Source organism: Carassius auratus, chromosome 1 (genome assembly GCF_003368295.1).
Source record: "Carassius auratus strain Wakin chromosome 1, ASM336829v1, whole genome shotgun sequence".
Lineage (NCBI taxonomy): Eukaryota > Metazoa > Chordata > Actinopteri > Cypriniformes > Cyprinidae > Carassius > Carassius auratus.
This window is the reverse complement of record NC_039243.1, coordinates 34,148,146-34,174,018: the sequence shown is the minus strand read 5'-3', so window position 1 is coordinate 34,174,018 and position 25,873 is coordinate 34,148,146. Positions and strand designations below refer to the sequence as shown.

The window sequence follows — 25,873 nt, the reverse complement described above, 5'->3', positions numbered from 1 at the left end:
TTAAAAACATAAAAAATCTTACTGTTCAAGAACTTTTAACTGGTAGTGTATTAATGAAAAATGAATATTTTTTGAAGTCTTTTTTGAGAGTTTCAGCAGTGGATGTGCATCCCGTTTAGACTCCTGTGATTGGATCACAGACGGACGGTGTGTGTTCTGGAGCCCACACACACCTTCCAGCTCTTTGATGAGTTTGGTGAACTCGTGATCGAACAGCATGTGTTCTGGAGCCGAGAAGATGGGCTGAGGTTTCTGAGCAGCACGCGAGTACAGCTCGTGTTTCGTTATAAAGCCCAGCTTCTCCACAAAGTTTTCCTTTCCTATGCGCTTCTCGATCAGCTGCTTCAGCTTCTCTCTGAGGAGAGGAACAGAACAACAGTAAGTGAAGCGAAGGAGGTCATGTCAGAACAATACCATCCAGAAGTTTGGGGACGGTATATGATTGTTTTTGAAATAAGTCTCTTCTGCTCACCAAGGCTGCATTTATTTGATCACAAATACAGTTAAAATCGTGAAATAGCATAACTATATTACAATTGTATTTATTTCCAAGAGGTCTTAAAAAAAAAAAAACTGCATACGTAATTCAGATCCTTCAGAAATTATTTTAATATTCTGATTTGCAATATCAAAATAGCAGAAACCTACTTGGTGTAGTTCTCCAAGCTGTTGTCATTATAGTAGATACAGATGCCCAGCAGCAGAGCACACAGACCCTGAACCAGACGCTCGTCCTCACCCTGGTTCTCTGAGATCTGAGCCGTCAGCTGAACACGGCACTCAAGAAACATGACGCACTCCAGAGTGTGTGTGTGTGAGAGAGAGAGAGAGAGAGAGAGTGAGTGAGTGAGTGTGTGTGTGCGAGAGAGAGAGAGAGAGAGAGAGAGAGAGTGTGTGTGTGTGTGCGAGAGAGAGAGAGAGAGAGAGAGAGAGAGAGAGAGAGAGAGAGAGTGTGTGTGTGTGTGTGTGTGTGTGTGTGTGTGTGTGAGAGAGAGAGAGAGAGAGAGTGTGTGTGTGTGCGTGTGTGTGTGAGAGAGAGAGAGTGTGTGTGTGTGAGAGACAGAGAGAGAGAGAGAGTGTGTGTGTGTGTGTGTGTGTGTGTGTGTGTGTGAGAGAGAGAGAGAGAGAGAGAGAGAGAGAGAGTGTGTGTGTGTGTGCGTGTGTGTGTGAGAGAGAGAGAGTGTGTGTGTGTGAGAGACAGAGAGAGAGAGAGAGTGTGTGTGTGTGTGTGTGTGTGTGTGTGAGAGAGAGAGAGAGAGAGAGAGAGAGAGAGTGTGTGTGTGTGTGCGTGTGTGTGTGAGAGAGAGAGAGTGTGTGTGTGTGTGAGAGACAGAGAGAGAGAGAGAGTGTGTGTGTGTGTGTGTGTGTGTGTGTGTGTGTGTGTGTGTGTGTGTGTGTGAGAGAGAGAGAGAGAGAGAGACAGAGTGTGTGAGTGTGTGAGTGTGTGTGTGAGAACAGAAGGATACGAAGGGAACGTTGTCTTGATTGTGCAGGAAGTGCATGACAGCGATTGGACAGTTAGTGATCCAGGTGCAGAGCAACATGAGGAGACCGACCTTCGTCTGCACACGACTGCCCTGCGCGCACACACACACACACACACACACACACACAGTCTCAATCACACACACGTCTATACTGGGAGACATCTTTAACATCTAAGAAAGGAGCAAATCAGCTGATGAAGAAACTACTGCCAGACTCACACGACACTGCAAAACATAATCTAAGTCATTTCAGACAGCATTCCCAAGCTCTTCCTAATCATATTTGCTCATTTCTTTAGAAGAACAATAAACATCCAGCCTGCAGAGTCAGAGCTGTGCCAAGCCTCGTCTTTGACCTGTTTTGCTTGCAATTAGACAGTAGCTCTCGCAAAATAGCGTTTCATAAGAGAACCTTTCATTCATGAGAAGTAGAAACTCTGTTTAGTAACAGACACATCCTCTCAAAAGTCAAAGCAGAAGGTTAAAGGCCAAGTTAAGTTGACTGGCTTTTGATGATAAAATGGCATCAGGATCATCTTCAAAAAAACTAAATTCTTACTGACCCCAAACGTAGTGAATCTGGTGTTAGAAAGGCAGCGTGAACATTTCTGTTCAAACACTATGCAGAAGGTTTTATCCTTCAACTTCTCTACAGTTTGTCAAAGAAGCAGTGTCTGTCGGGTTTTAGAGGTTAACAAAAAGGCATGCTGGGAGTTTTAAATGATAAGCAACTTTTCTCAGGGTTAAACTGCAGTAACAGAGAGTTAAACACTAAAAACTGTCACAAGATTATCAACACGTTCAGAAAAACTGTTTGCAAAGAGCAAAACAGGAAAGCACTGGGCAGCAGAAAAAGCAATGGGAAATATTAGTTCTGAGTGAGGTTTTCCTGTCATGAGCTCATTAGCCACCGGAGAAGAGTCGGAAACATGTGTCTCTTCCAGAACAAGCCCGAAAGACCAGAGCATGCGGTCAAAGCCAGCGCTGCGGGGTCAGGAAGAGAGCACAGCACACAGAGGAAACACACAACACCTGATGAACCAAACCACACCATCACACCAGACAGTCCACGCTCAGATACTCACCCGCCGCTCGAGCTTATCGCCCTGCAAAAACCACAGCACATTTCACTCGGACATCCAGTGACCTCACACCAGCCCACGCCTGCTCGATCACGATCCCAACCACCACACACACTCATATATACACTGATATAGAAAATATATATATATATATACACTGCTTTTGTGGGGAAGGGGACATTCTGGAAGTTTCCGTAATATTCTAGTGCTTTCTGGAAAGTGCTTTTCTGTCTTTGGCCGTTTTTCTGTCAAACGGATATCCATGAGTTATAACAGACGAGCTTGTACTCATGAGCTCTGTTAACGATATCAGATTTATGATTTATATTCTGTACATTTCATATTCAGCATCTCAGGTTCATTAAGATGATACAGTGTATCGAAATGTTTCGCTGTGTATTCAGTATGATACAAACTACTCAACCTTTTTTGTTACATTTTGCTGAATTCTGAAAATACACGATTCCAAAGTAACCAATCGTCTGGGCTTTTCAACAATGATTGTCCAAAAAGAGCAGATCCGACAGAATTACTGAAGCAAACAGTTAGCCTTGCCTAAAGTCCATGAGTCTAAACGCATCCTCACACACACACACACACACAGACATGCAGCACTAGCTTGTGTGTTTGAGAGGTACCTGGGAGAGGATGTTGGTGCACTGCTGGAGGAGGGAGACGGGAGGCTTGCCCAGACTGGTGGCCAGCTGTACACGCAGCAGCTGCTCTTTCTGCGTGAGGTTATCCTGCAGAGCGTGAGCCAGAGCCACAGCTGCACACCAGTTTGACAGAGAGTCCGCTGAGAACAGCCCTCCACACAACAGCTGCCCCGCGGAGATCGAGCTAGCTGAGGGACCGACAGACACAACACGGCTCACAGCATGCGCTCAGACGCAAACCATCCAAAACACAAGTTTACTAAATAAAGTCACCTTCCCCTTACCATCTATAGTGGAGGGCAGCAGTGTGGCTACGATCTCGCCCTGTCCTTTATGGTTCTTGTACAGGAAGCACTGGAAGCAGTAAAGTACAGCACAGCGCAGAACGAACGGCTGTCTCTCGTTCACCATCGACATGAGAAGAACTACAATCGCCGGCCTGGAGGAAACACCCAATATGTTCATATTACCAACTTTTTTTGGTTACTGTTTCAAACACCTTTGCTGAAGAGAGAGCAGACCTTGGTGGATTGGATGGTGCGTTAACAGATGCAAAGTAGTCCTGATTCACTTCAGAGCCACGGATGACTTCTGACACCGTGTTGATGGTCTACACAAGAAGGACACAGAGGAAACACTTCTTCATCACTGGTGCAGTATTTAATACTGAAATGATCACAGAGCGGTAGGAAGAATGTATGTATTATGTTTATTATTTATAATAAAATCCAAAATGTGTGGGATCATACAAAATGCATGTTATTTATTTTTTAGAACCAAACTGAATAAGATATTTCACATAAAAGACGTTTAGGCCACAAGTGAAATAATAGTTCAAAAGTTTTCATCCCCTTGACTGAATGATCCACAGCTGTGTGTTTGTGTTTAGTGATAGTTGTTCACGAGTCCCTTGTTCATCCTGAACAGTTAAACTTCCTTCTGTTCTTCAGAAACATCTTTCAGCTCTCACTAACTCTTTATTTGTTTTTCACTCTTAATCTTTTGTGTATTTGAACCCTTCTCAAAACAATGACTGTATGATTTGGACATCCATGTTTTGAAAACCTATTGAATTTGAAGATCAGAGTAAATTTAACTTATTTTGTCTTCTGGGAAAAGCAAGTATCTTCTGAAGGGCAGTACTAAATGAAAAAAAATCTGATATTTAGGCAAAATAACAAAAAATGTACACATCTCCATTTTGGTCAAAAGTTTTCACGCCCCCGGCTCTTAACGCACGAGCATTTGTAAAGTTCTGTTCGAGTCCCTAAGTGTGAAGACATGGATCTCAAAATCATACAGTCTTTGTTAGAAAGGGTTCAAATACACAAAGATGCTGGAAAACCAAAGAACTTTGAAATATTTAACAGTTTAACTGTTCAGGACAAACAAGGGACTCATGATAATTGACATTTTGCAGATTCTGCAAGCTATATGTAAACGTGTGTCTGTTGTTCAGAAGAGAGTGCACATCTGACCTCTGTGAGGATGTCTGCAGGAACACCTGTGGCCATGAGGATGGTGCACAGCTGCTGGAGGAGCCCACACTGGAACATGGCCTTCTGACAGCTGGCCGTGGCCCCCGGAGCGTTCACTGGAGAAACCATCACTCGCACCAGCTGCAGAGAAGAGCTCAGATACTCATCCGCACGCAGCTATTCAGCTAAATGTGTTTAACACCACAGAATATAGAAGCCAACACAGGTAAATCAGCTCAGACCTGCAGCATCAGATGGAGGTTGGTGACCTTCTGTGCTGACCAGCCGGAGTTGTCGTCTCCCACCTCGAACCACGGCTTCATCTTCTGGATATAGGAGCCTTCTTTAAAGAAATTCTGGTTGGAGCTATTGTTCTTCAGGAGGTTGAGCAGCAATAAGAGACAGTCCTCCACCACGATGCCTGTGAGGTCAAGATGCACTGTTCACGAGCGTCCTGTACGGTTTATAATAATGAAACGCGTGTTGGTTAACCGCATACCTCCATCGCTCGACCCCTCCTCTTTGATGATCTCAAGAAGCCTCTCAAAGGCGTTTTCAAAAGCCACGATCTTCTGAATCGCAGTGTTGCCTTTGGTGAGCTGCTGCAGCAGCAGGAGACCCTTGATCGAGGAAACAACAAATTACAGTGGTTTGATTTCAGAAGGGTGCGCCTGTGTGAACACTCATGTTAAAGTAGAGCAGGAACACTTACATCATTACGGATGACTTCTCTGGAGTCAGCAAGAAGATCCATTAACCTGGACACTCCTAAAACACAGCAACATTAAACACACCTTAAGTGATCTATAAACCATAATGTCTAAGATTTCTGCACTCACCCATGGGGCTGACCAGGACGATGCTCTGGACCGGAGCACACTGGCTCTTCAGGAGCGCGGTCAGCAGCTTCACACCCGGCCAGCGCACATGGAAGTCAAACTCCTAGAGCAGGAGACATCGGGAATATCTTAAGTAGATGTGGACAGAAACTACAGGAGAACAGTACCAGAGACAGACTCACCTCCAGCAGTGTGAGGAGAAGCGTGATATTATCTGGTTCCCCGATGAACTTCTCACTGAACTGAGCTCCTAAATCATCCTCCTGCTTCTGCTGGCTCTCCTCTGACAAGAGAAAACCAGATGATGCTGAGAAACCTTGCTATGGTGTTACTCTTCTACATTACTTTAACATGAAAACAGCAGGGAGGCAGAGACGAGAGGGGAAAGACATCAACACCGTGTGCTTTAACTGGCCACACAAAAACTGCAAAGAGCCAGAAAATGAACTAAATTTAGTGCATATCTTATCAAGACTCCAGATGGAAAAGAAGCGCGTTAATGCAACGAGCGATGGAAAAAAAAGCACATTAACCCACAGGTTAGGAAACTAGCAAATAAAACCACTAAACCACACAGCAGTTAAAGCTCAACCTCTCCCACACAGCGAACATCACACTAAATGTTATTAATATTAGGACAAGACGTGCAGTTTTCTTTTCCTGATTTTATGGGGTCTTTATTAAAAAGACTAAATATATGGTTCCTTATATTCAGAGGGAAAGTTGCACCAAATACAATTAATACTTAAATTATTGCTGTTTATTAGTGCACGGTGTAATTAATTTGATTCTTATGTAATCGTTGCAGCAGCTCAATCTTTTGTTTTGATGACACTGTAAGATCCAGACTTCCGAAATGCTGCTGTTTTATGGGATTGGGAAACTCGCTGGGAATTACACGCATAGCGTAGGTTTTCTGCGGGGATTTGGAAGCACAGATGGGTTTGGGTTAGACAGCATCATGCACACAAAAGTGCTTTACCTTCAGAATCATCTGCTGGATTTAACATGGAAAGAAAAAGGAGGAGGATCAGATCAAACAGAAACTGCAAGAGGAAGACTAGTATCAGACTGAAACCAGGTTTACGGACTGCAAGAACAACTAAAACAAAGCTATTCGTCTGGAATATAAAAGCGTACGATGTGAATTAGCCTACGGACATTGAACAAATCAGTTAAAACCCCACCATCTGAACCAGACAGAATAAATCATACAAACATACCTGGTTCCTCCTCTTCGTCACTGCAAACTATATTGTACAAAGTGTCCAAAGCGTAACCCAGGATCTCAGTGTCTGTCCTGTTTCAAATAAGTCATAATGTGTGGTGATTAACCCATAATTAACTTTTTTTATTTTTTACAGTGAATTGAAGTTTGGAACATACCGGTCACTCTGCAGGATTCGAACCAAATGGTCCATAGCCATCGTGCCGACCTCCATTCGGTATTTCTGCAATTAAACATCTACTTGATACACGTTTATATATTTATACATAATCACACATGTCTGTGAAACACACGCTGCAGGTTCAGGAAGCACATAAACTACAGTGACACTGTGATGATCTTATTTCTCCAGTCTTTTAATATCTGCACTGTGCTGCTCACCTTGGACAGAGACTTGAGGGCACGCACCGCATCTCTCCGGTCCTCCAGCAGGGTTGATGAAGCCACACGGTCACACAGTTTCTGAACCTGAATACAAACAGATAGCAAGTTAAGGCCCAGACACTGCAAACAAGACGTCCTTGAGTTTCCATCAGGGTTTAGCTTTTCATCAACTCTATCTGAGCTGGTATTTTATTGCAGTGTTTGGAAGATGTTGGTGTTAAGGGTAATGCTCTAGAATGGTTTAAATCCTATCTAAAAGACGAATCTTTCTTGGTTTGTCTTGGAGATCTATGTTCTACAAATTACATAGTGGTGTGCCACAGGGGTCTATACTTGCACCTATTTTATTTTCATTATATAGGAGGCCTTTGGGCTCAATTTTTCATAAATATAATATAATTTATATGCAGATGACACTCTAAAATGTATCCCAATCCTTCTGCTTCAAGGGAAATTATAAGTAGTTTGGCCACTATTAAGATAAGCGTTTCAGATCATGTCAGGAATTTGGGTGTTATGATGGATTCAGCCTTAGTTTGAGATAAACAGATTATTAGTGTGGTGTCAAGGCTGTCTTTTATCAACAATAAAAGACATTTTTAACAAGTATTTTTAACAACTAAATGCTGTTGCCAGACTTTTGACTCATACAAAGAAGACAGAGAGAATTACTCCAGTAATGGTTTCTTTACACTGGTTGCCTGTAGAATTAAGAACTGAATTCAAGGTTTTGCTGATGGCTTTTAAAGCATTTCTCCAATGTATATTGTTGTCCTATTGATACCTAATCAAAGTTCAAGAAACTTGAGATCTTCGAATCAGATGATTCTTCATATTCCCAAAATGAGATTAAAATCAAAGGGTGATGGGTCTTTCGCAGTGACTGCTCCTCGATAATGGAATGCTCTCCCAATGCACATTAAATCTTATTTCCCATCTGTAGATGCTCTAATGTCATATCTTACTGATCCCAAAATTGTGAACAGCTGTGCGTGTGTGTATCTATACATAACTCTCTCTCTCTCACTCTCTCTCTCTATATATATATATCAGTTACACACACACATAAACATACACACACATTTCTCTTTTGTCAACAGCCTAGTTATATATATATATATATATATATATATATATATATATCTATATATAGACGATGCTGTGCTGTTTGTCGAGCGAGTGTCCGAGCAGCTGTGTCGTGTCGGTGTGTCTGAGGTAATAACTGTTTTTCTGAGGTAATAACTCACTGTGTCGGCGCTGCTCGGCTGCTGGCCCGTCGGCTGTCTGCCCACTACCTCCCAGATGTAGTTCATCCTCCTAAGTGTCCGCTTCAGATGATGCTTTAAATGTCTATATTCACAGAGTAGACTTCTGGTAAACTGAAGGGATTTTTCAGGACGGGCAGAGAGTGAATGTCATTAAAACAGGAGCTGCCTGATGTTGATCTCTCAACGCGACAGCGCGCAGCCCGGAACTGACTCGGACGCGCACGCGCACGCACACGGACGTGGCGATACGTGGCTGAGCACAACGTCGATGACGTTCCATTAAAGAGACAGTTACACCAAACCCGGTGAAAAACATGCTATATATTACTATACCGTTATTATTATTTATAACAGTAATAATGAAAGACAAAGAAGTCAAATTACATACAATAATTTTGTGATTCATTGTTGCTACAAACATAATAAAGTATTAGAAAAGTTTTTAAAAGCCATGGTGAAGGCAGCTATTCTGTATATATAGTGCAGTGTGTGTGTATTAAAGTAGAACATTTTTATTTTTAAATTGTAATGGTGTTTTTACAATATTTCTGTGTTTTTCTGTCCAGGCGTCTGGACGAAACCTTATATGTAGAATGAATGATTTCTTGTTATATAGGAGATTAATGATCAACAGCTCACAAACAACAGACGTGGAAAATGTTTTATTCATCATGTACTCTTCTATATATTACTATATACAGTTCCTTCAAATACATTTTTTTTTCTTCATAATAATTTGTGTTTAATTCAAACAAACACTGTTGGTAGCTTCACACGTGCAAACATATTTGTGCAGGGTTGGCCTTCATTAACTATATTCATAGTTTTCTTCATTTAAATACAAATATTGATAGTGGTTAAAGCAATAAATCACATGTTTTAGGCATATGACATCTTTCCCAGGTAATTGGCTGGGACGTATCCCTTCTGTCCGTTGGATTGGGCGAGCCACCAGTCTTTGTTTCCGCTGAGGTCAGAGAACTGAAGGATCTGCACGTGCTGGTGCTCCTGAAGCGTCAGCTCCTGCTCACAGCGCGCCTGGAACGCATACACTGCATAGAACTGGGGAAAAAGACCAGGACAATCAGTCTCTTTTATATGATTCAGCTTGATAATAATACAGCCTTGAAGCATGACAATATAACTTCAAAGATCAGATGTCATGTTAGTTTTAAACTACAAAATGCACTTTATTGTCACACAGCAGCATGATTCGGTTTCTCTTCTTAAGAGCCTTTCCATTCTTTCCCAGTAGATGCTGCTGTCAAACCATTCATAATATGACTTTTTAAACATGAAAACAAAATCGACTCTTTATCTTTCTGAGCTATTAGTGTACCTTTATGTGACTTGAGTCTCTGGGGGATATTTGTAGCAATAGCCAAAAAAACATTGTATGGGTCAAAATTGTTGTATTTTTCTTTTATGACAAAAATCATTAGGATATTAAGTAAAGATCATATTCCATGAACATATTTAGTAAGTTTCCTACTGTAAATATATCAAAACTTGTTGGACAACTTTAAAGAAGATTTTCTCAATATTTAGATTTTTTTTCTTTGCTCCCTCAGATTCCAGATTTTCAAACAGTTGTATCTCACTCTAATATTGTCCGATCAGCTATCAGAAGATATATAAACCTCAATAAAAAAAAAAGACTCTTATGTTTTGTTCTCCAAAATAGCTTATTTCCTGCCTCTGAAAGTATATATATACATATATATATTATTTCTTCTAATGATGTAGCCAAGGTTCTCGAGATATTATTAAAGGCATAGTTCACACAAAAATGAAAATTCCAAACCTTCTTCTGTCGAACACAAAAATTCCCCATTGGCTTAGTTTTATAATTCATATTTTTTCCCCATACTGTGGATGGCTTTGAGGACCTACCAGTGTTTAGTTACCAGTGTTCTACAAATAGATCTATTCTTGTGGGTTCAACAGAATAAAGAAACTCTGTTTGGTTCAACTCGAGGCAATATACATAATTTTCTGGGGTGTACTACCTCTTTAAGCAATATATTCTAAACTATTCTCACAATAAAATTTTGAAGCTCTTTCAAAAGTGTTGTTTCTGTGAATGTATTTATTTCTGGTCTACTTTAGCTAGTTTGGCCGAGGGGCATTGCAAACGTGCTGATATTCAGTACAACAGCACTGGGATGTTTCTCCGTTCCTCTTTGTGTTCTGATCAGCTATTCCAACACTGTTTCACTAGTGCTAATATTTGAAAGGGGAGCACTCTTGCTTGCATGAGACTGATTGAGTGGTTTTGTCTCACATGCTGCTCTTGGCAGGGCTCCGTCTCGTCCTGTGCTGAAGTGTCTGTGGTGCTGTAGGGACTACTGAAGCTCCTCATACTGCTGCTCCTGCCGCTGGACACAAACAGACTCAGATTGTCGAAGTCGTCCGGTCTCTCAGTCACCTCCCGCTGAGGGTTATACGCTTTCAGGAACGAGGAGTACACATAGCCCTGCGCACCTGAACACACACAGACACAGGAATCTGATTATCAAAGAATCCTGCTTTGAGAGAGCATCAGAGTGACTGTGATCTCAGACGTACTCCCGGTGTGAACGAGCCATCGACTGCTGCTTCCCATGGGGTCTCTGTCCTCCAGCAGGGCCACCAGCTCGCCCTCCAGCAGACTCACGTCGTTCTCCTGACACGCATTACAGTTACGCTTCAGCTGATAGAGCCGATCCAGCGCATGCTCCTCCAGGAGCCAGGCTCGCTGCTCCTCCGTCTGTCTGGGGATCTCTGGCACCTGAACACAGTCCTCCGTCAGCCGGGACCTTCACCAGACATTAGACACAAAGATGTACCTGTCCTGATCCTACCGTCTTCCTGTCCCGCTTCTCAAAGCTCACTTTGCGCTCCATCAGCTTTTGGGAATTTTCTTTGTAGAATCCAAGGTTGCTCAGCTCCTCCATGATGGAATTTTGGACTTCACTAACGTTCGACATGGGAACCTAGACGAGCGAGATAAGGGTTAGCATCTCCCAAGACTGATTTCTGAGTCTATTCTCAAGTGATCTGGAAACTGTGTAACATACAAAGCTGATGTAATAGTTCGTCTGCTTAGAATATTAAAGACCGGTGGTTTTGGATCCAGCACAGCAGTAACTCAAGAAGTTAAAATGCACCATTTTGCCCTTGAGAAAGATACTTAAACCTGGGTTTCTGAGTGAAAATAGTTTATTTTTCTTTAGCACAACCTCCTTTAGCTCACCGGAATCTGCTGGACTGAGGGTTGAGCTGCTTCCATCAGCCTCCGGATCAGTCTGACCACACAAATCGAGCAGTTGTTGAGGATGGTCCTGACGGCACGGTTGAAGCGCTGCAGCTCCTCCAGCAGCTGACCGTTGAGGGCCAGGTAATCTTTCTTGGCCAGGCCCTGCTCCTCTTTGGAGGATCGGGAATCCAGCTGGCTGCAGTAGTCCAGCAGTTTATCGTAGCGCTTCTGGATCAGCTTCTGCGGCGATGCAAACATTCCCAGCAGACTCGAGAGAGGAGCCAGAACCAGCTGCTCCATGTGATCTTTCTGAGGAACACACACCGTACACACCTGAGAACTCAATACAGACTTACGCCTTGCACCACAGAACGGGAAATAAGGGAATACCATTAAATAGTAGCTTCAGAGGGACTCAAAGCTCATATGTTGCAGTTATTTCAACAATGCACATGGCTTCTTTTGGCTTACATGTGATATTAAAGAGTATGAGAGGTTTAAGAAATGATAAGAAGTGAGAGTAAAAACACTTACGAACTGTTTGTAGGGGTCACTGCCATTCCTCTTGTGCTGAAAGCCATTTGTGTCTATTTTGTCTGGATCCTTCATTATAGCTTCCAGGTCCTGTGCATTTTGAACAGCAATGGAGATCATGTCCTATAATTTAAAGAGAAATATAATTATATAATTCAGGTTTTAAATATTCTAGTAGCTTAAGACCCAAGAGGACGCATTATTTCAAGTTTAAATGCTTCCAGATTCACAGTATGAGGCTTTTTTCTCTCTCTCCCAAAACACTTAATAAACCCCCAATAGCTAAAATCAAGTTTAATTGTTCAGTTTGTCTAAGCTTATATATGATTGCATTATTGTGCATGCTTAACAAGCCGTCCCGTCCATACCTGAGTGTAGAGCAGGTAACAGCCGATGTTTTTCACCAGCTGCCTCACAGCTTTCTCAAGGCTACGGAAGAGTTTTTCCTCCTTGTCAAACTCTTCATCTCTCACCTGTCAGAAGAGAATCCATCACAATGTGATCACACTGCCGTCAAACATGCCTTGTTTCCGGACACTACCTGTGGCTCGACGCCTGTGAGGATCTTGAAGTGGCTCGTCAGACGGTCGGATTTCTTCCGGATAGAATGAATGTTGAACTTGTTGAGTTTTCCCATCAGAGAGGTTTCATCATCACTCCTCTTATACTTCAGCACTGAAACAACACAAGTGTCATATATTTGCAGATATATCCCCAAAGCGAAACCTTTTAAACCCAATACAGCAGCAGTAGTGGAAACAGTGTCTCACCTATGTCTTTCCTCCTCTTAAACTCGTTAATGTTGATGTTAATGATCTTGACAGTGGTCAGAGCTTCCTGTAAGGGTCTGTTGTCAGGGTGATCTGTGGGCGTGGCGTTCCACAGCTCGGCCAATAGCAGCGGGTATTTCATGACGCGTTGCACAGGTTTAATGAGCAGAGAGCCCATGTCAAGCAAATTAGGCTTCCCTCTGAAAAAATAACATTGAGTGAAGAAAACGTTCAAAGCCAGACCTGGTGAACTGTATAAATTGCTTTTATGATGTGTTTGTATCATGAGACGCCAGAAAACAACAAAATCACAGGTTTGTTTACACATCTATAAAATGCATAGCTTGAATACGCTACAGGCTGCATTGAGAACTAACATATGACATGTCTATAAAGTCACGAAGGATCTGAATGCATTTATGACAATGTTTAAATTAGTAAAGTATACTCACTCTTGGTCATATATCTTCCTGTGAGAGAGGAGACAGCAGATCATTAATGTGAACTCCAAAGACCTGCACATTACATTATAATAAGAGATAAAAGCAGTTACTTGAGCGCTGATATACATCTTCTGAAATGCTGCTGGATGTCCTCCTGTGCTTCATAAGACTTGAGTAAAGCGTTAGCCTCGTCGTGATGATAGCAGTAAACTCTGTACACGTCCTCCATCACGGCTTTGGTTTGGATGAACACTTCTCCTAAACAAAATAATAATAATAAAAATAAAACTCAGACTGGAATTTATGAAGTTTAAAGAGGTCAGATTTTTATTTAAATAAAATTGTAAATAATTCAAAAAAATGTTTTAATTTAAATTAAAATTAGAACAAAATAATTAATAATTTTTAGTCATTTAACTAAGTTCTAAATTCTAAATAGTTTGATAGTAATGAAATTTAATATATTTTTTTTATTTTAAAAACTATATAACAACATAATTTTTATTGGGTTTATTGATTTAATTATTATTTAGTTAAATAATAAACATGAATTAAATCATCCTAATCTCTGATACTGGTTGTTGCTTGACATTAATGAGGTGTATGTGTTGGTTGGGTGCTGGTCAGTCACCGATGAGCTGTGTTTCGGGGTCAGGGTCAGCGACGGCGTGTTTCAGCCTCTGGAGCAGCTCAGCAGACACGTCACACACAGACTCCATGTTGGTGAACAGTCGATCCACATCCACCACCTGAAGAACCCCAATCAAATCAATGCTCCAAACTAAACCCTCCCACAGAAACATCATAATGTGGGAAGCCTGTCATTAAATCAAATAAGTGGCAGCACTACTGATGGACTTGTAGAGAAGGGAGTGTGGTTGAGAACATGCCTGAGCTGCTCTTAGAGGAAGCAGAACCTCACTTATGCACAGCTCCAGGTCCTTCTGAAAATCTCCCTCTGTCCGAACCAGCTCCTCAATGACCTTTGACCTCTTGGTCATCCTCCTGTGGCGGATCTCTTCAGGATCCACGGCTGGGGATGTGGGCGCGGAGAGATCATGGGGAGACATTTTCTCTGATGTAAGGAGGAAAAAAAGATGCATTGTGCAGTTTAGTTAAGATTTACATACACCACTCAATCCTGGTAAAGAAAATCCTGTCTCAAGAAAAAAAAACAGCAACTATGGTTGCCAGAAATTCATGGTGACAGTGTTTCAGGTATTATGGAAGATTGCATATATTTTTACAGCTATATATATATTTATATATATATGATGTGGCACAGTTAACCAATTAACAGGATTTTACTGTGGCATTTTTAGTCTTTCTCTGTCAAAATTTCAATTTTTCGTGTTTCATGTCAAACTTATCATGTTTGTTGCTGTTAAATGCAAACCCTCTTTGGCTGAAAGATATCTCTGAAAAAAATTAATTAAATTCACATTGCTCTTGGACTGACCTGAGAAACTGACCTAGAGTGTTTCCGACCAATATTACAGATGCACAAAATTACAATAAAGAGTGTTTTCATTAGGAATCATCAAAACACAAGAGTAAAAACTGCATTTCTATCTAAATCAAACTAAAAAAGCATGTCTTGCTGCCGGTAATAGCACAGTTAAACAAAGCTGGTGTGTTCTTTGGGAAGTGAGGTGATACTTTGTTTCCTGATCACTTCCTCTTCACAGAGAGGCGGAGCTAGAGGTCATATTACTGTCTGTGATGTCTACGCCCAATAATACCTTTACCTGCACATCTCAAAGAAGACGATTTAAACAGACTAATCATTAAACCAAATTGTAATATTTTCAGATGTAAATAAGGAAATGATTACATAGTAATCCTACATTTCACACGTCAAGATTAAACTTCAGCAACCCAGGAAACAAATCACAATGTTCATGCTTCAGAAAGAGTGACACCAACCTCCAGTCTCCTAACAACACACGATTTATGTTTTATCAGTAATAAATGATGCTCTAGTGAAGCTGGGTTTGAACTGTCTGAGCAGAAAGGAACACACAGAGCCTTTCACAAGACTTTCACTGAAGGCCAGTTCATGGAAACAGATCGCATTTCTGCAGGAAAACATGACCTGACTGAACTCAAGCTTGGAGATGTGCTGATTTCCTGTAGCTCTGCTGCATATGTGTTGTATCCGTAAATTTGATTTTAAAGATGTTCAATCATTTGAAAGCCATCATACTTTCTCTGCTTGGTTTGACTCAAAAACACAAAGCAAACATACCTCTTACAAACACACACACACACACACACACAAGTGGAACCTGCCCATCAAGAGCTTGTGTCTCATGTGATCAAGTGTTTGCTTTGGCAGGTTTTCAGACATGAAACTATCAGATTTCAAGCACATTAATGCAGCCAAACTAACTTGCTTGCACAATATTCACTAAACATTCAGTTTTATGAGCACTTCCTGTTCAAGCATCAACTTTTCCTCAATGATGTCATTGTATTTGACCTGTAATGTGCCATATGACATAAAGCCGGCTGTCAGTGGATCTAAACATGGTTAGTAGTCTCAGTTTAATTAATGGAATTACAAAATGGACTGTGCTTCTGCGTGTGTATGAAGAACTAAGAGTATTTCATCTGAAAGGATTCTGATTGCTAATAGTTTTACACGTACAAAAAGAAACTAAAACTGCTGACATATTCCTCCCGTTGTCAGCGTTTCAGTGCTGTTTGTTCAGAGGAATTCTATTTGTGAAATGGTTTGTTTGCTTTTTAGAAATCCATTTGTGGAGTCTCAGAATTCCCCTTCCTGTGATTTGAACGAATGCCAGCTCTTTGTGTTTATATAAGATCTATTGCCTGTAAACTAAGAAGCTCGTAGGACAAGACTGTCCTCATAGTATGTCCTCAAAGTCACGACTCGGCCGTCCTGAACGGCTTCATTCCCTGCTCACCGGAGGCTGCCAAACCAGTTTTTCTACAGTGATGTCATTGTCAAGTTAAGAATGTGATGGCACTGACATATCTGTGACATGATGTACACAAGAAAGTGAGTGAGTGAGTGAAGAAATGAACATTCATTAGTTTGATATTCATCGAGTCAAATAATGCAAAACGAGTGAATAGACTAACTCAAGATTGGCGCCGATAACTAGCAACTTCCTGATCCAGTAAACAGCACAGGCTCTGTGTCCGAGCTTGTTTACGACTCTTCCACAACCACGCAGCATTGTGAGCCAGCTTCAGTTTGCATATGTGACATCAGTCCAGAGGGAATAGAACAAAACAACACAGCAGGTGCGAAGCATCGGCACACATGCATGGCCTCGTTCTTACTTCACTCCTTACAAAGATCTCATGGAACTTGAGAAGGGACAATAACTGGCATCACAGAAAATATAGGTGACTGAATAAAACGAGCTGCTTTTAGCACGACAGTTGTCTTTATATAAGACTGTTTTGTTTAACCACTAAAAGAGAGCAAAAAAAGCAATAAAGCTTACCTTTAAGTTTAGCACTATACTCTGTCTTGTCAGAATGGCACCTTCTCACCAAGGTTGAGATGCTGATGTCACCTTTGGAAGCGTCATCATCCACAATAGTGTCTGTCTTCCTCCTCTCCAGGTATCTTATAAATAGTCTGTTTCTCCTTTTAATGCCTTTATCCTTGTCTTTTCTCTCCACCTTTTCGTTCTCCCTGTCATTCCCGCTGGCCTGGGGCTCCATGTTCGGCCTTTCTGCTCCCTCTCGTTGGTTTCTCTCTGGTACAGAGGTTAAAGAGAGAGAGAGAGAGAGAGAGACGGAGAAGGGGAGAGTCTGGGAAGCGGAACAGGTGCTATTCTCTCCATGCAGGTGAACCCTCCCCCTCCGCTTCTGTCATACCTGCCTCAGGTGAGCTGAAGCCACGCCTCCTTCACTCGCTCTTCACCACACACACAAATACAGAGCTAGAGATGACCTATCTATCTATCTACCTATCTATCTATCTATCTATCTATCTATCTATCTATCTATCTATCTATCTATCTATCTAAACTCTAAATACAGTTTTTAAAGTTAACTGTATGTGGGAGGCTAAATAATCCCGGTTGGAGGCTAAATAATCCCGGTTGGAGATATAGATTCGGATGGTTGCAGACAGAGTTAATATTAAACAAGAAGGAGGGTCTGATGACTTAACTTTGAAGGGCATGACAAAGGTCGACATATCAAACAGGCCTGTATTTTTTTCCATTCGTGTCAACATTTACAAAGCATTACGACATCGCTGGTGTGTATGTATCAAGAGTTAGAGCAAATGTGTAAACCTCGTGAAATGCCACATGACTGTGAGCGCTCAAATATGATTTCTGTGGATGTTGTTTTAGTCGATCAGATGCTTTCTTAGATTTCAACCAGACGATGCTATCAGAACTCTAATGTGTCTCTAAAGTAGATAAAGAGTCGATGGAGTCTGATAAAGTAGTAGATCTAATAACTGAAAAGAAGAAGGGATTTTGAAGAGCACTGTGTTATTGCATACATGTTGAATGATGGGAGACCAGAAGCTGACACAAGATCAATTTAAATCAAGGCTTTCTAGGAATATTCCTTTTCAGGAAGGTATGAGCAAAGGAGGGCAGAAAGGAGGCTAGCACTAGTGGTTTTTCCATGTACATAATTAGGAAATTGTTTACTTTTTCTTTTTAGGCATTGGGAGATAACTATATTTGCACTGGAGGCCAGCTGTAAGCAAGAAAATCTAATGATCATAATCATGTGAACTTTCATATAAACATCAGGCAGAAAAACCATGAAAACATTCTCTAAGTGACAGTCCACCGTAGTCTTAGTCTCCAACAGTTAAAGAAAGATTTGCAGTCTCAGAGAATATGTGCAAAAAATGGTATCTTAATGGTTTATAATAAAACTATAAATTATGGTTTAATTTTTTAATGACACTGTTTTTACATTTGAGATCATTTTGTACATTTAACTGGCTTACCACTTGTAGAAAATAAATAAAATGAGTAGACAAGTTGTCACAGTTTTATCTATGTCTCTTTTTTGCAGGTACTGAAAATAATTTTATACTATTTTTATTTGTTTATTTTTTATGAGTTTAAAAAGCAATTTAACCCAGCGTTATCTTTCTTTCAAAGGAAATTGATGAAATGGCACATCTCTGTGGCCGATGATATTTGGAACATGCCTTCTGCGTTTCGTTAGGTTGAAGCCAGCCTCATCCATGTAGATGAAGCTGTGCAGTGGTTCCCTTGCTTCCAGTTCCATTAAGCTATATCCAGAAGACACAAAATGAGTTTTATGAATTACATGCCTCGGCCATTGTAAGCCCATGATTGAGAACGTGGTCTACAAGTGCGGCTCCTATCTGATCAGGAACATGCTTATGTCTTCAGCCTCACTCCTCTTCCCTTTCTCCAAATGTTGCGGGGGGTGTTGGACTATTCAACAGAGAAATATTATAATACATTCTGATCAACATGCCATAAGCAACTGATAAAGTAGTAAACAGCAGACAATTGTACATAATCATTTGCATGGATGTAAAGAAATTTGCAATTCTTTCTTTTTTGATATGCACAAGTGACACAACGATGTGAAGATTGAACTGGTAGTTTTGAGAACTTCAATTCTGATCTGAGAAATATACCAAAGTGACTGGGAAAACTTTTATGTATAAGTGAATATTTTATGCATGGTGCGTATACAGTGCTCCTGGCTTCCTTCTACTTTTATGACACGGCATACTTTTATGGTTTTTCTATCTTTCCTGTTATCATGCCTCACTCACCATATAAATGTCTGTAAATGTTCAGCTTTAGAAGATGCAGTAGAAAGCAGAATCCAATCACTGAGGAGGAGAGGATCACAGATTAAACATTTTGAAGAAATTAGCTGTAGAGCTTGTCAATGCATTTCATCATAATGACCTTCTTTCATTCTTTATTAGTCCCAGCTTTACTAGAACAGATAACAGAAATCAAGGGACTTTGGAATATTTGTGATACCACAATTGAACTTGAAGATGATATAAAGAAAAAACCTGTATAACTACATACAGGTCCAATGAGTACTTGGTAATGCATCTGTTATGAATTTTGAGAAGAATGATTTCTGGTTTACATGACAGGCATATTCTAGTCCTGGAAAGTGTGCCTGTGTAGATCATGCATTGAAATGATGGATTTATGCTAGTGGGATTTTATATTTTTGTCCGTTTTAATCTATTTCATTTTAGTTAAATAATAAGCAGTTTACTCAAATGAACACACCGCAGTATCAATATAAGGATAGACAGAGAAACATGCTGTGGGTTTGGTTATCTTTCTGCTTGACTGCAGCACTGCAGCTAATGATCACTTGAACTGAGATACTGTATTTGCTCAGTATTGATTGGTTTTGGTTGCCTTGAATCTTTGTACAGTCACAAGTACTGTATTTCACTGTATCTCACTGCCTTACTTGAGTGCACTTACTGTGTGATACAGTGTGAATGTTTCCAGATACTTTTTAAGCTGCCAGTTTATTGGTTTCTTCAGCATTTCAGGTTGTGTTCAAAAGCACCTGCAACTCTGTGTTAATATGAGAAGCAGGCTGTGATATTATTATCTAGAGATAAAGTAATTCTCTAAAAGTCCTAAAGTTGATGGACAAATTGAATTTTAGAGAAGCAGCTGAAGAAAAGATTATCGGTGAATAATAAGTTACATTTCAGTCCTTTCCTCACACAAAGCTATTGGATCTCTACTTGAAGTATAGTGAAGTATAGTGTAGTATAGTGTATAGTGTAATATAGTGTAATATAGTGTATTACAGTGTAGTATAGTGTAATATAGTGTAGTACAGTGTAGTATATAGTGTAGTACAGTGTAGTATAGTCTATTACAGTGTAATATAGTGTATTACAGTGTAGTATAGGGTAGTATAGTGTAGTATAGTGTAATATAGTGTAGTATAGTGTAATATAGTGTAGTAATATTAATAAATAATAATTCCTTACATTTATATAGTACTTTTCTAGACACTCAAAGCGCTTACATAGTCAGGGGGTATCTCCTCATCCACCACTAGTGTGCAGCATCCACCTGGATGATGCGACGGCAGCCATAGTGTGCCAGAACGCCCATCACACACCAGCTTACTGGTGGAGAGGAGACAGAATGATGAAGCCAATCAGCAGATATGGGGATTGTTAAGAGGCCATGATGGTCCGAGGCCAATGGGCGAATTGAGCCAGGATGCCGAGGTCACACTTTTACTCTTTTCGAAAGACATCCTGGGATTTTTAATGACCACAGAGAATCAGGACCTCGGTTTAACGTCTCATCCAAAGGACGGTGCTTGTTTACAGTATAGTGTCCACTTCACTACACTGGGGTGCTAGGACCCACACAGACCACAGGGTGAGCACCCCCTGCTGGCCTCACTAGCACCTCTTCCAGCAGCAACCTAGTTTTCTCAGGAGGTCTCCCATCCAGGTACTGACAAGGCTCAGCTCTGCTTAGCTTCAGTGAGCAACCGGTCTTGGGCTCCAGGGTGATATGGCTGGCTATGGCTGTAGTATCGTGTAGTACAGTGTAATATCGTGTAGTGTAGTGTAATAAAGTGTAGTACAGTGTAATAGAGTGTAATAGAGTGTTGTATAGTGAAGTACAGTGTAGTATAGTGTAAAATAGTGTAGTATACTGAAGTATAGTGAAGTATAGTGTAATATAGTGTAGTATAATGTAATATAGTGTAGTAAAGTTTAGTGTAGTATAGTGTAGTATAGTGTAATATAATATAATATAATATAATGTAGTATAGTGTAGTACAGTGTAGTATAGTGTAGTACAGTGTAATATAGTGTAATATAGTGTAGTACAGTGTAATATAGTGTAGTACAGTTTAATAGTGTAGTATAGTGTAGTACAGTGTAGTATTGTGAAATATAGAGTAGTATAGTGTTATATAGTGTAATATACTGTAGTATAGTGTAGTACAGTGTAGTATAGTGTAGTATAGCGTAATATATAGTAGTATAGTGTAGTACAGTATAGTATAGTGTAATATAGTGTAGTACAGTGTAATAGAGTGTAGTATAGTGTAGTACGGTGTAGTATTGTGAAGTATAGTGTAGTATAGTGAAGTATACTACACTAGTATAGTGGAGTATGGTGATTGGTTTGTACCACAGCGTTCACTATCAATGTATGGAAAGAGTAGAGTTACCTATATTAGCAATAGCCAGAGACGAAGAGCGCCCCCTACTGAACACCCAAAATCAGAATCAGAAAACACCTTGATCAGGTCTGTTAGTAAGGTATTTGATTATATTATTACATTCGTAAAAGAAAAGTCAATTAAATACAAGAATATAGGTTTTTTGATCAATGTATATCCATGGCAATGCTGTGTACAGTAGTATAGCAGTAACGTGTTTCCCCACTGGGATTTTTTTTATAGATAGTAGTTATTTAATTATTTGAAGTGTTTATTGTACTCAAGTTGTATATATGTATAAATTACAAAATGATTTATTATTTTCAGGAAATGTAACCAATAGGTTACAGTAGCTCATCATGAGATGAGAGTGAGGAGGAGTTAGCCTTCACTGAAGGTTAAATGATAGAGATCTACTTATTTTGGGTTCTGAGAAAAAATATATATCTTTCAATTTCTAAATGTGCATTTAAATAGAAAAGAAAATCATAATTCTTTAGAAAAACTACTTTTTTGATAATTTTCCATTGTGGCCATATAGCAACCATAACCCCAACCCCCCCCCCCCCCCCCCCCCCAAAAAAAAAAATTTGTTTATATTTGTATGATTGAGGTTATTTCATGGAGTAACATACTATATTTATATACTGACCCTTACTTCAGTCCAAGCGGTGGCGGTAATGCACCCATATATTAAAGTTGAGGAATAAGAAGAAGAAGAAGTTGCCCACTCAGGCGTTCCTCTGACTGTCTGTAGGTGGCAGTATGGAATAACTGAAAGACCTTTAGTGAGGCTCACACACAGGCAGGAACTCAACTCTTAAATTCGCGGTGAACGATGTGTTCGGCTATTCGTGCTGCCTTTCTCTGCTCGCAGTTCTCTCGGAAAACCACGTCTGTATTTTCACCTCATTTGAGAAAAATGGTGCATTACCAAACAGAGCCGAGAGGACGAGCAAACTCTCCTGACTACAGGATTTACTTCAGTACGTTCACCTCCTCACCTCTCAGATATAACGACACTATCTCAAACACTTCACACTTCATGATGATCTAGCAGCACACATGCTCTCTTGAGAGAACTCCTCAGAGAGAGAATGTTACTAAAGTGATACTTTGAGATGAATCGAGTTCGGAAAGATGATACAAATTGTAACATTTGCTTCACAGAATCTTCAGATGGAAAGTGTATCTCTCCTTTCCATGACATTCCTCTGTATGCTGCTGACCAGCAGGTCTGTATAATAATGTACTTCAAGATAAGGTTATAATAAAATAAATGATTGCTGAATTAATGCAGTCATGTAATCGACAGTCTGTCTCATAGCAGGAATCTGATGTTCCACCAAAGAAAATCAAAACGAATGAGGTAACCCTTCATCAGTTTACACATTCTGGGATTTTATGGCCATATAGATGCTAATAATGATGTTTTGCCTTCAACAGATTCTGTTTAATATGGTCGTAGAAGTGCCTCGTTGGTCAAATGCAAAGATGGAGGCAAGAAGTAGCCTATATTCTTATTTTAACAGAGTTATAGCATGACTAAGATGACCAGTCGCTCGATTTGGACATTCAATGGGAAACAAAAATTTTCTTTTTCTTTTTCTTTTAAATGTCTAATGTGCTGATGTTGTGCTTTATGTAGGATGCACTAGAAGGTTATTTTAAACACCGCTATTTTAAAAACCACACTACATGAAGTTCCTTCATCCACAGATAGCAACAAAGGAGCCTTTAAACCCAATCAAGCAAGATGTGAAGAACGGCAAGCTGAGATATGTTGCTAACATTTTTCCACACAAAGGATACATTTGGAACTATGGTGCACTTCCACAGGTGATGTTCTGCCGTCTGAGCACTTTATTTGTGCGGGATACAGATTTAATATTTTATTATTAATCATTCTGCCAATATAATAGTTAGTTATTTTTGCCCATGTATAAAGACATGGGAAGATCCCAGCCACACTGACCAGGAAACCAAATGTTGTGGAGATAATGACCCCATAGACGTGTGTGAGATCGGCTCCAAGGTGAGTCAATATCTTAAAATCAACATTTCTGTGTGTGTCTTTTTTTTTCAGTGAATCCTCCTGTTATAACAGTTTTGATAAAACATTTGTTGCGTTGAACTCATGTATATTTAACCCATTATTGCATTGTTTTATTATTTTGCATGATACGTTCTTCTTTCTTCTCTAACACTAATGGGTTATGGGTCTGACTCTATCTCTCTGTCACAGGTGTGTGCAACAGGGCAGGTGATTCAGGTTAAAGTTCTGGGAATTCTGGCTTTGATCGATGAAGGAGAGACGGACTGGAAGGTAATAGCCATCAACATCGAGGACCCCGATGCTTCGAGCCTCAACAGTGAGTCGTTGGTTTTTATGTTGTTATTTTATGATCTGCATTTCTGACTCAATTAGTGGCTCATTAACAGGTATTGAGGATGTGAGAAAGATGAAGCCTGGTCATCTTGAGGCTACCGTGGATTGGTTTAAAACATATAAAGTGCCGGATGGGAAGCCTGAGAACCGGTTGGCCTTCGGTGGACAGTTTAAGGATAAGGTGATGTTTGTTTTATGAAAGAGCCGTGTGAATCCATTTAATGATCGATCATTTAATCTTAATTTTGTTAATATCATGTCAGGACTTTGCTGTAGAAGTCATAAAAGCAACACACAGCTTCTGGAAAGCATTAGTGTTGAGAAAAAAGATGAAAGGTGAAGAAATTATTTGGTGAGTATAAGATTAGATTTTTATTTCAGATGTTCAGTTTTTCATATTAGACATTTTCTGTGATGACAGTTGCTGTGATGTTATTTTCTGTGATCTTTCAGTCAGAACTCGTCTTTGTGTGACAGTCCATTCAGATGCAGCGATGCAGAGGCCCACGCTGTACTGCAAGCTGTGAGTGCTTTTGTCAGTGGAAGTTTTCCTAAATTCTATTTTTTATTTTCAAATTATTATTATTATTATTTGGATACTATTTTAATGGTTTAATTCAATTTTAACAACCAATCAAAAAGTATCTATATTTAATTATATTCATAAAAAAAATATTGTAATCAAATGAAGGCAAAAAACATTTAATTATGTTTTAATCAAAGGAAATTAAAGAAATCATTTGTTTTTATTGGCTGCACGAGAGGTTTACTGTTAAAATGAAAACATGGAAGCAAAATGTATTAATTATTTTAGTAGAAGTAATATTAGTAATACACTATCACAATTTGTTCAAATTAAGCTGAACTTTTATTTTGACGGGTTTCCATGAAGAGTTTAGTGTGTGTGTGTGTGTGTGTGTGTGTGTGTGTGTATGACAGCAGTTTTTCTCAGACGAAACGGTCATGAAGAGACTCTCAGAGCAGTTCTGGAGATGTTGTTCATGTATTTATGTGCTCAGTTAGTGCGACGGCAGACGCTGAAACATCACGCGTGCTTCAGCGGGTGATTCATATATCATCAGACACATGTCTGTATCCATATGACTGGATTCTGTGATTCTGTATTGTGGAAATCACAGGACCCATCCTTTCATCCTGGATGATTTTCACCATCACAGACAAACACTCTTTTGCTGTTGTAGGCTCCAGAATACGGGGAACCCCTCCCAGTGTCTTCTGAAGGTAAAATTTGTATTATTATTATTTTTTTGTAATACTTTCAAATTTCTGGAAATACTTAGTTAATTTCTGGTTTATTCTTTGCAGTGGAAAAATGGCACTTCATCACAAAGTAAAAGAGCGTTCACTCTTTGCAGTTTGATCTCAAAAGAAGGTGTTCAGTATGTCCTGGTACAGAGATTTGTTTCGTTGCTGCTTTATTTTTAAAACATTGCTTTGTTTATTAGTGTACACACACACACACACACACACACACACACACACACTCGTCATTCATTTCTTATATATGGGCTGAAATGAGCAAGTGACATTGGTGTATGTGTTTTCTGAACTTAATTACTGTTATGAACATATTTCAGAATGCATGTATTTCAGTGCCAAAGCTAGATACCTTTCATGCTTTGAATAGTTAACCTCTATAACTTGAGATCTGTATCTTTTACAGTGCCTTTTAGATGCATGTGTTTATTTCTATTTATGCACCTAGATTGACAAGTCACTTAGGAACAAATGTGTATTATTAAGGGCAGCCTTTTATTTTTTGTAAGCATTCATTTTTTGTTAAGAAAACCCTTAGTGACAGTTGCTAAAATCACAATTACCTAAATTAGGAAACGCTGTACTTCTTTTTCCCTGAAATGTGTAGAATAAAAAATC

General features: G+C 39.8%; 3 protein-coding genes across 4 annotated transcripts in view; 1 reads left to right on the top strand and 2 right to left on the bottom strand.

Annotated features, from left to right (window-relative positions):
• The window catches only part of LOC113108613 (general vesicular transport factor p115-like), a 12,423-nt gene extending 3,941 nt beyond the window's left edge, over positions 1–8,482 (bottom strand). The window contains exons 1-18 of the mRNA XM_026271821.1: positions 8,402–8,482; positions 7,152–7,238; positions 6,929–6,993; positions 6,766–6,842; positions 6,525–6,536; positions 5,725–5,825; positions 5,543–5,645; positions 5,416–5,471; positions 5,203–5,323; positions 4,946–5,124; positions 4,704–4,844; positions 3,747–3,835; positions 3,510–3,664; positions 3,208–3,413; positions 2,573–2,593; positions 1,467–1,577; positions 649–767; positions 174–355 (exon numbers count right to left, since the gene is read on the bottom strand). Coding sequence (XP_026127606.1) covers positions 174–355; positions 649–767; positions 1,467–1,577; positions 2,573–2,593; positions 3,208–3,413; positions 3,510–3,664; positions 3,747–3,835; positions 4,704–4,844; positions 4,946–5,124; positions 5,203–5,323; positions 5,416–5,471; positions 5,543–5,645; positions 5,725–5,825; positions 6,525–6,536; positions 6,766–6,842; positions 6,929–6,993; positions 7,152–7,238; positions 8,402–8,467 — 1,891 coding nt within the window. The 5' untranslated portion in view covers positions 8,468–8,482. The remainder of the gene's footprint in view (positions 1–173; positions 356–648; positions 768–1,466; positions 1,578–2,572; positions 2,594–3,207; positions 3,414–3,509; positions 3,665–3,746; positions 3,836–4,703; positions 4,845–4,945; positions 5,125–5,202; positions 5,324–5,415; positions 5,472–5,542; positions 5,646–5,724; positions 5,826–6,524; positions 6,537–6,765; positions 6,843–6,928; positions 6,994–7,151; positions 7,239–8,401) is intronic.
• A 598-nt stretch (positions 8,483–9,080) lies between these two features.
• Positions 9,081–17,293, bottom strand: LOC113108604 (rho guanine nucleotide exchange factor 38-like). The gene is made up of 14 exons (XM_026271808.1): positions 16,887–17,293; positions 14,298–14,482; positions 14,039–14,156; positions 13,518–13,665; positions 13,417–13,434; positions 12,965–13,164; positions 12,736–12,869; positions 12,563–12,667; positions 12,195–12,317; positions 11,658–11,969; positions 11,266–11,397; positions 10,991–11,192; positions 10,707–10,906; positions 9,081–9,484 (listed from the first exon to the last, which is right to left on the bottom strand). The coding sequence occupies exons 1-14, from the start codon at positions 17,107–17,109 to the stop codon at positions 9,302–9,304; spliced, it is 2,283 nt and encodes a 760-aa protein (XP_026127593.1). The 5' UTR covers positions 17,110–17,293; the 3' UTR covers positions 9,081–9,301.
• Positions 17,294–22,362: 5,069 nt separating this feature from the next.
• Positions 22,363–25,418, top strand: LOC113105534 (inorganic pyrophosphatase-like). 2 transcript variants are annotated; one of them, XM_026266765.1, is made up of 12 exons: positions 22,363–22,574; positions 22,759–22,823; positions 22,919–22,957; positions 23,035–23,088; positions 23,308–23,427; positions 23,537–23,623; positions 23,834–23,960; positions 24,031–24,158; positions 24,241–24,329; positions 24,431–24,500; positions 25,180–25,219; positions 25,304–25,418. In XM_026266765.1, the coding sequence occupies exons 1-12, from the start codon at positions 22,427–22,429 to the stop codon at positions 25,330–25,332; spliced, it is 996 nt and encodes a 331-aa protein (XP_026122550.1). In that variant the 5' UTR covers positions 22,363–22,426; the 3' UTR covers positions 25,333–25,418. The 2 variants fall into 2 exon arrangements, with proteins under 2 accessions (XP_026122550.1, XP_026122467.1); XM_026266682.1 differs by having other exon boundaries at positions 22,916–22,957.
• The last annotated feature ends 455 nt before the right edge of the window (positions 25,419–25,873 follow it).

Excerpts from the sequence above, each read along its gene's own strand:
- LOC113105534 (XM_026266682.1), top strand. The coding sequence starts at position 22,427 with ATGTGTTCGGCTATTCGTGCTGCCTTTCTCTGCTCGCAGTTCTCTCGG. Across the intron at positions 22,575-22,758 it reads TGACTACAGGATTTACTTCA|AATCTTCAGATGGAAAGTGT; the intron begins GTACGTTCACCT and ends TTTGCTTCACAG. Across the intron at positions 23,624-23,833 it reads TGTGTGAGATCGGCTCCAAG|GTGTGTGCAACAGGGCAGGT; the intron begins GTGAGTCAATAT and ends TCTCTGTCACAG.
- LOC113108604 (XM_026271808.1), bottom strand. The coding sequence starts at position 17,109 with ATGGAGCCCCAGGCCAGCGGGAATGACAGGGAGAACGAAAAGGTGGAG. Across the intron at positions 11,970-12,194 it reads GTGACCCCTACAAACAGTTC|AAAGATCACATGGAGCAGCT; the intron begins GTAAGTGTTTTT and ends TGTGTTCCTCAG. Across the intron at positions 10,907-10,990 it reads ATGGCTCGTTCACACCGGGA|GTGCGCAGGGCTATGTGTAC; the intron begins GTACGTCTGAGA and ends GTGTGTGTTCAG.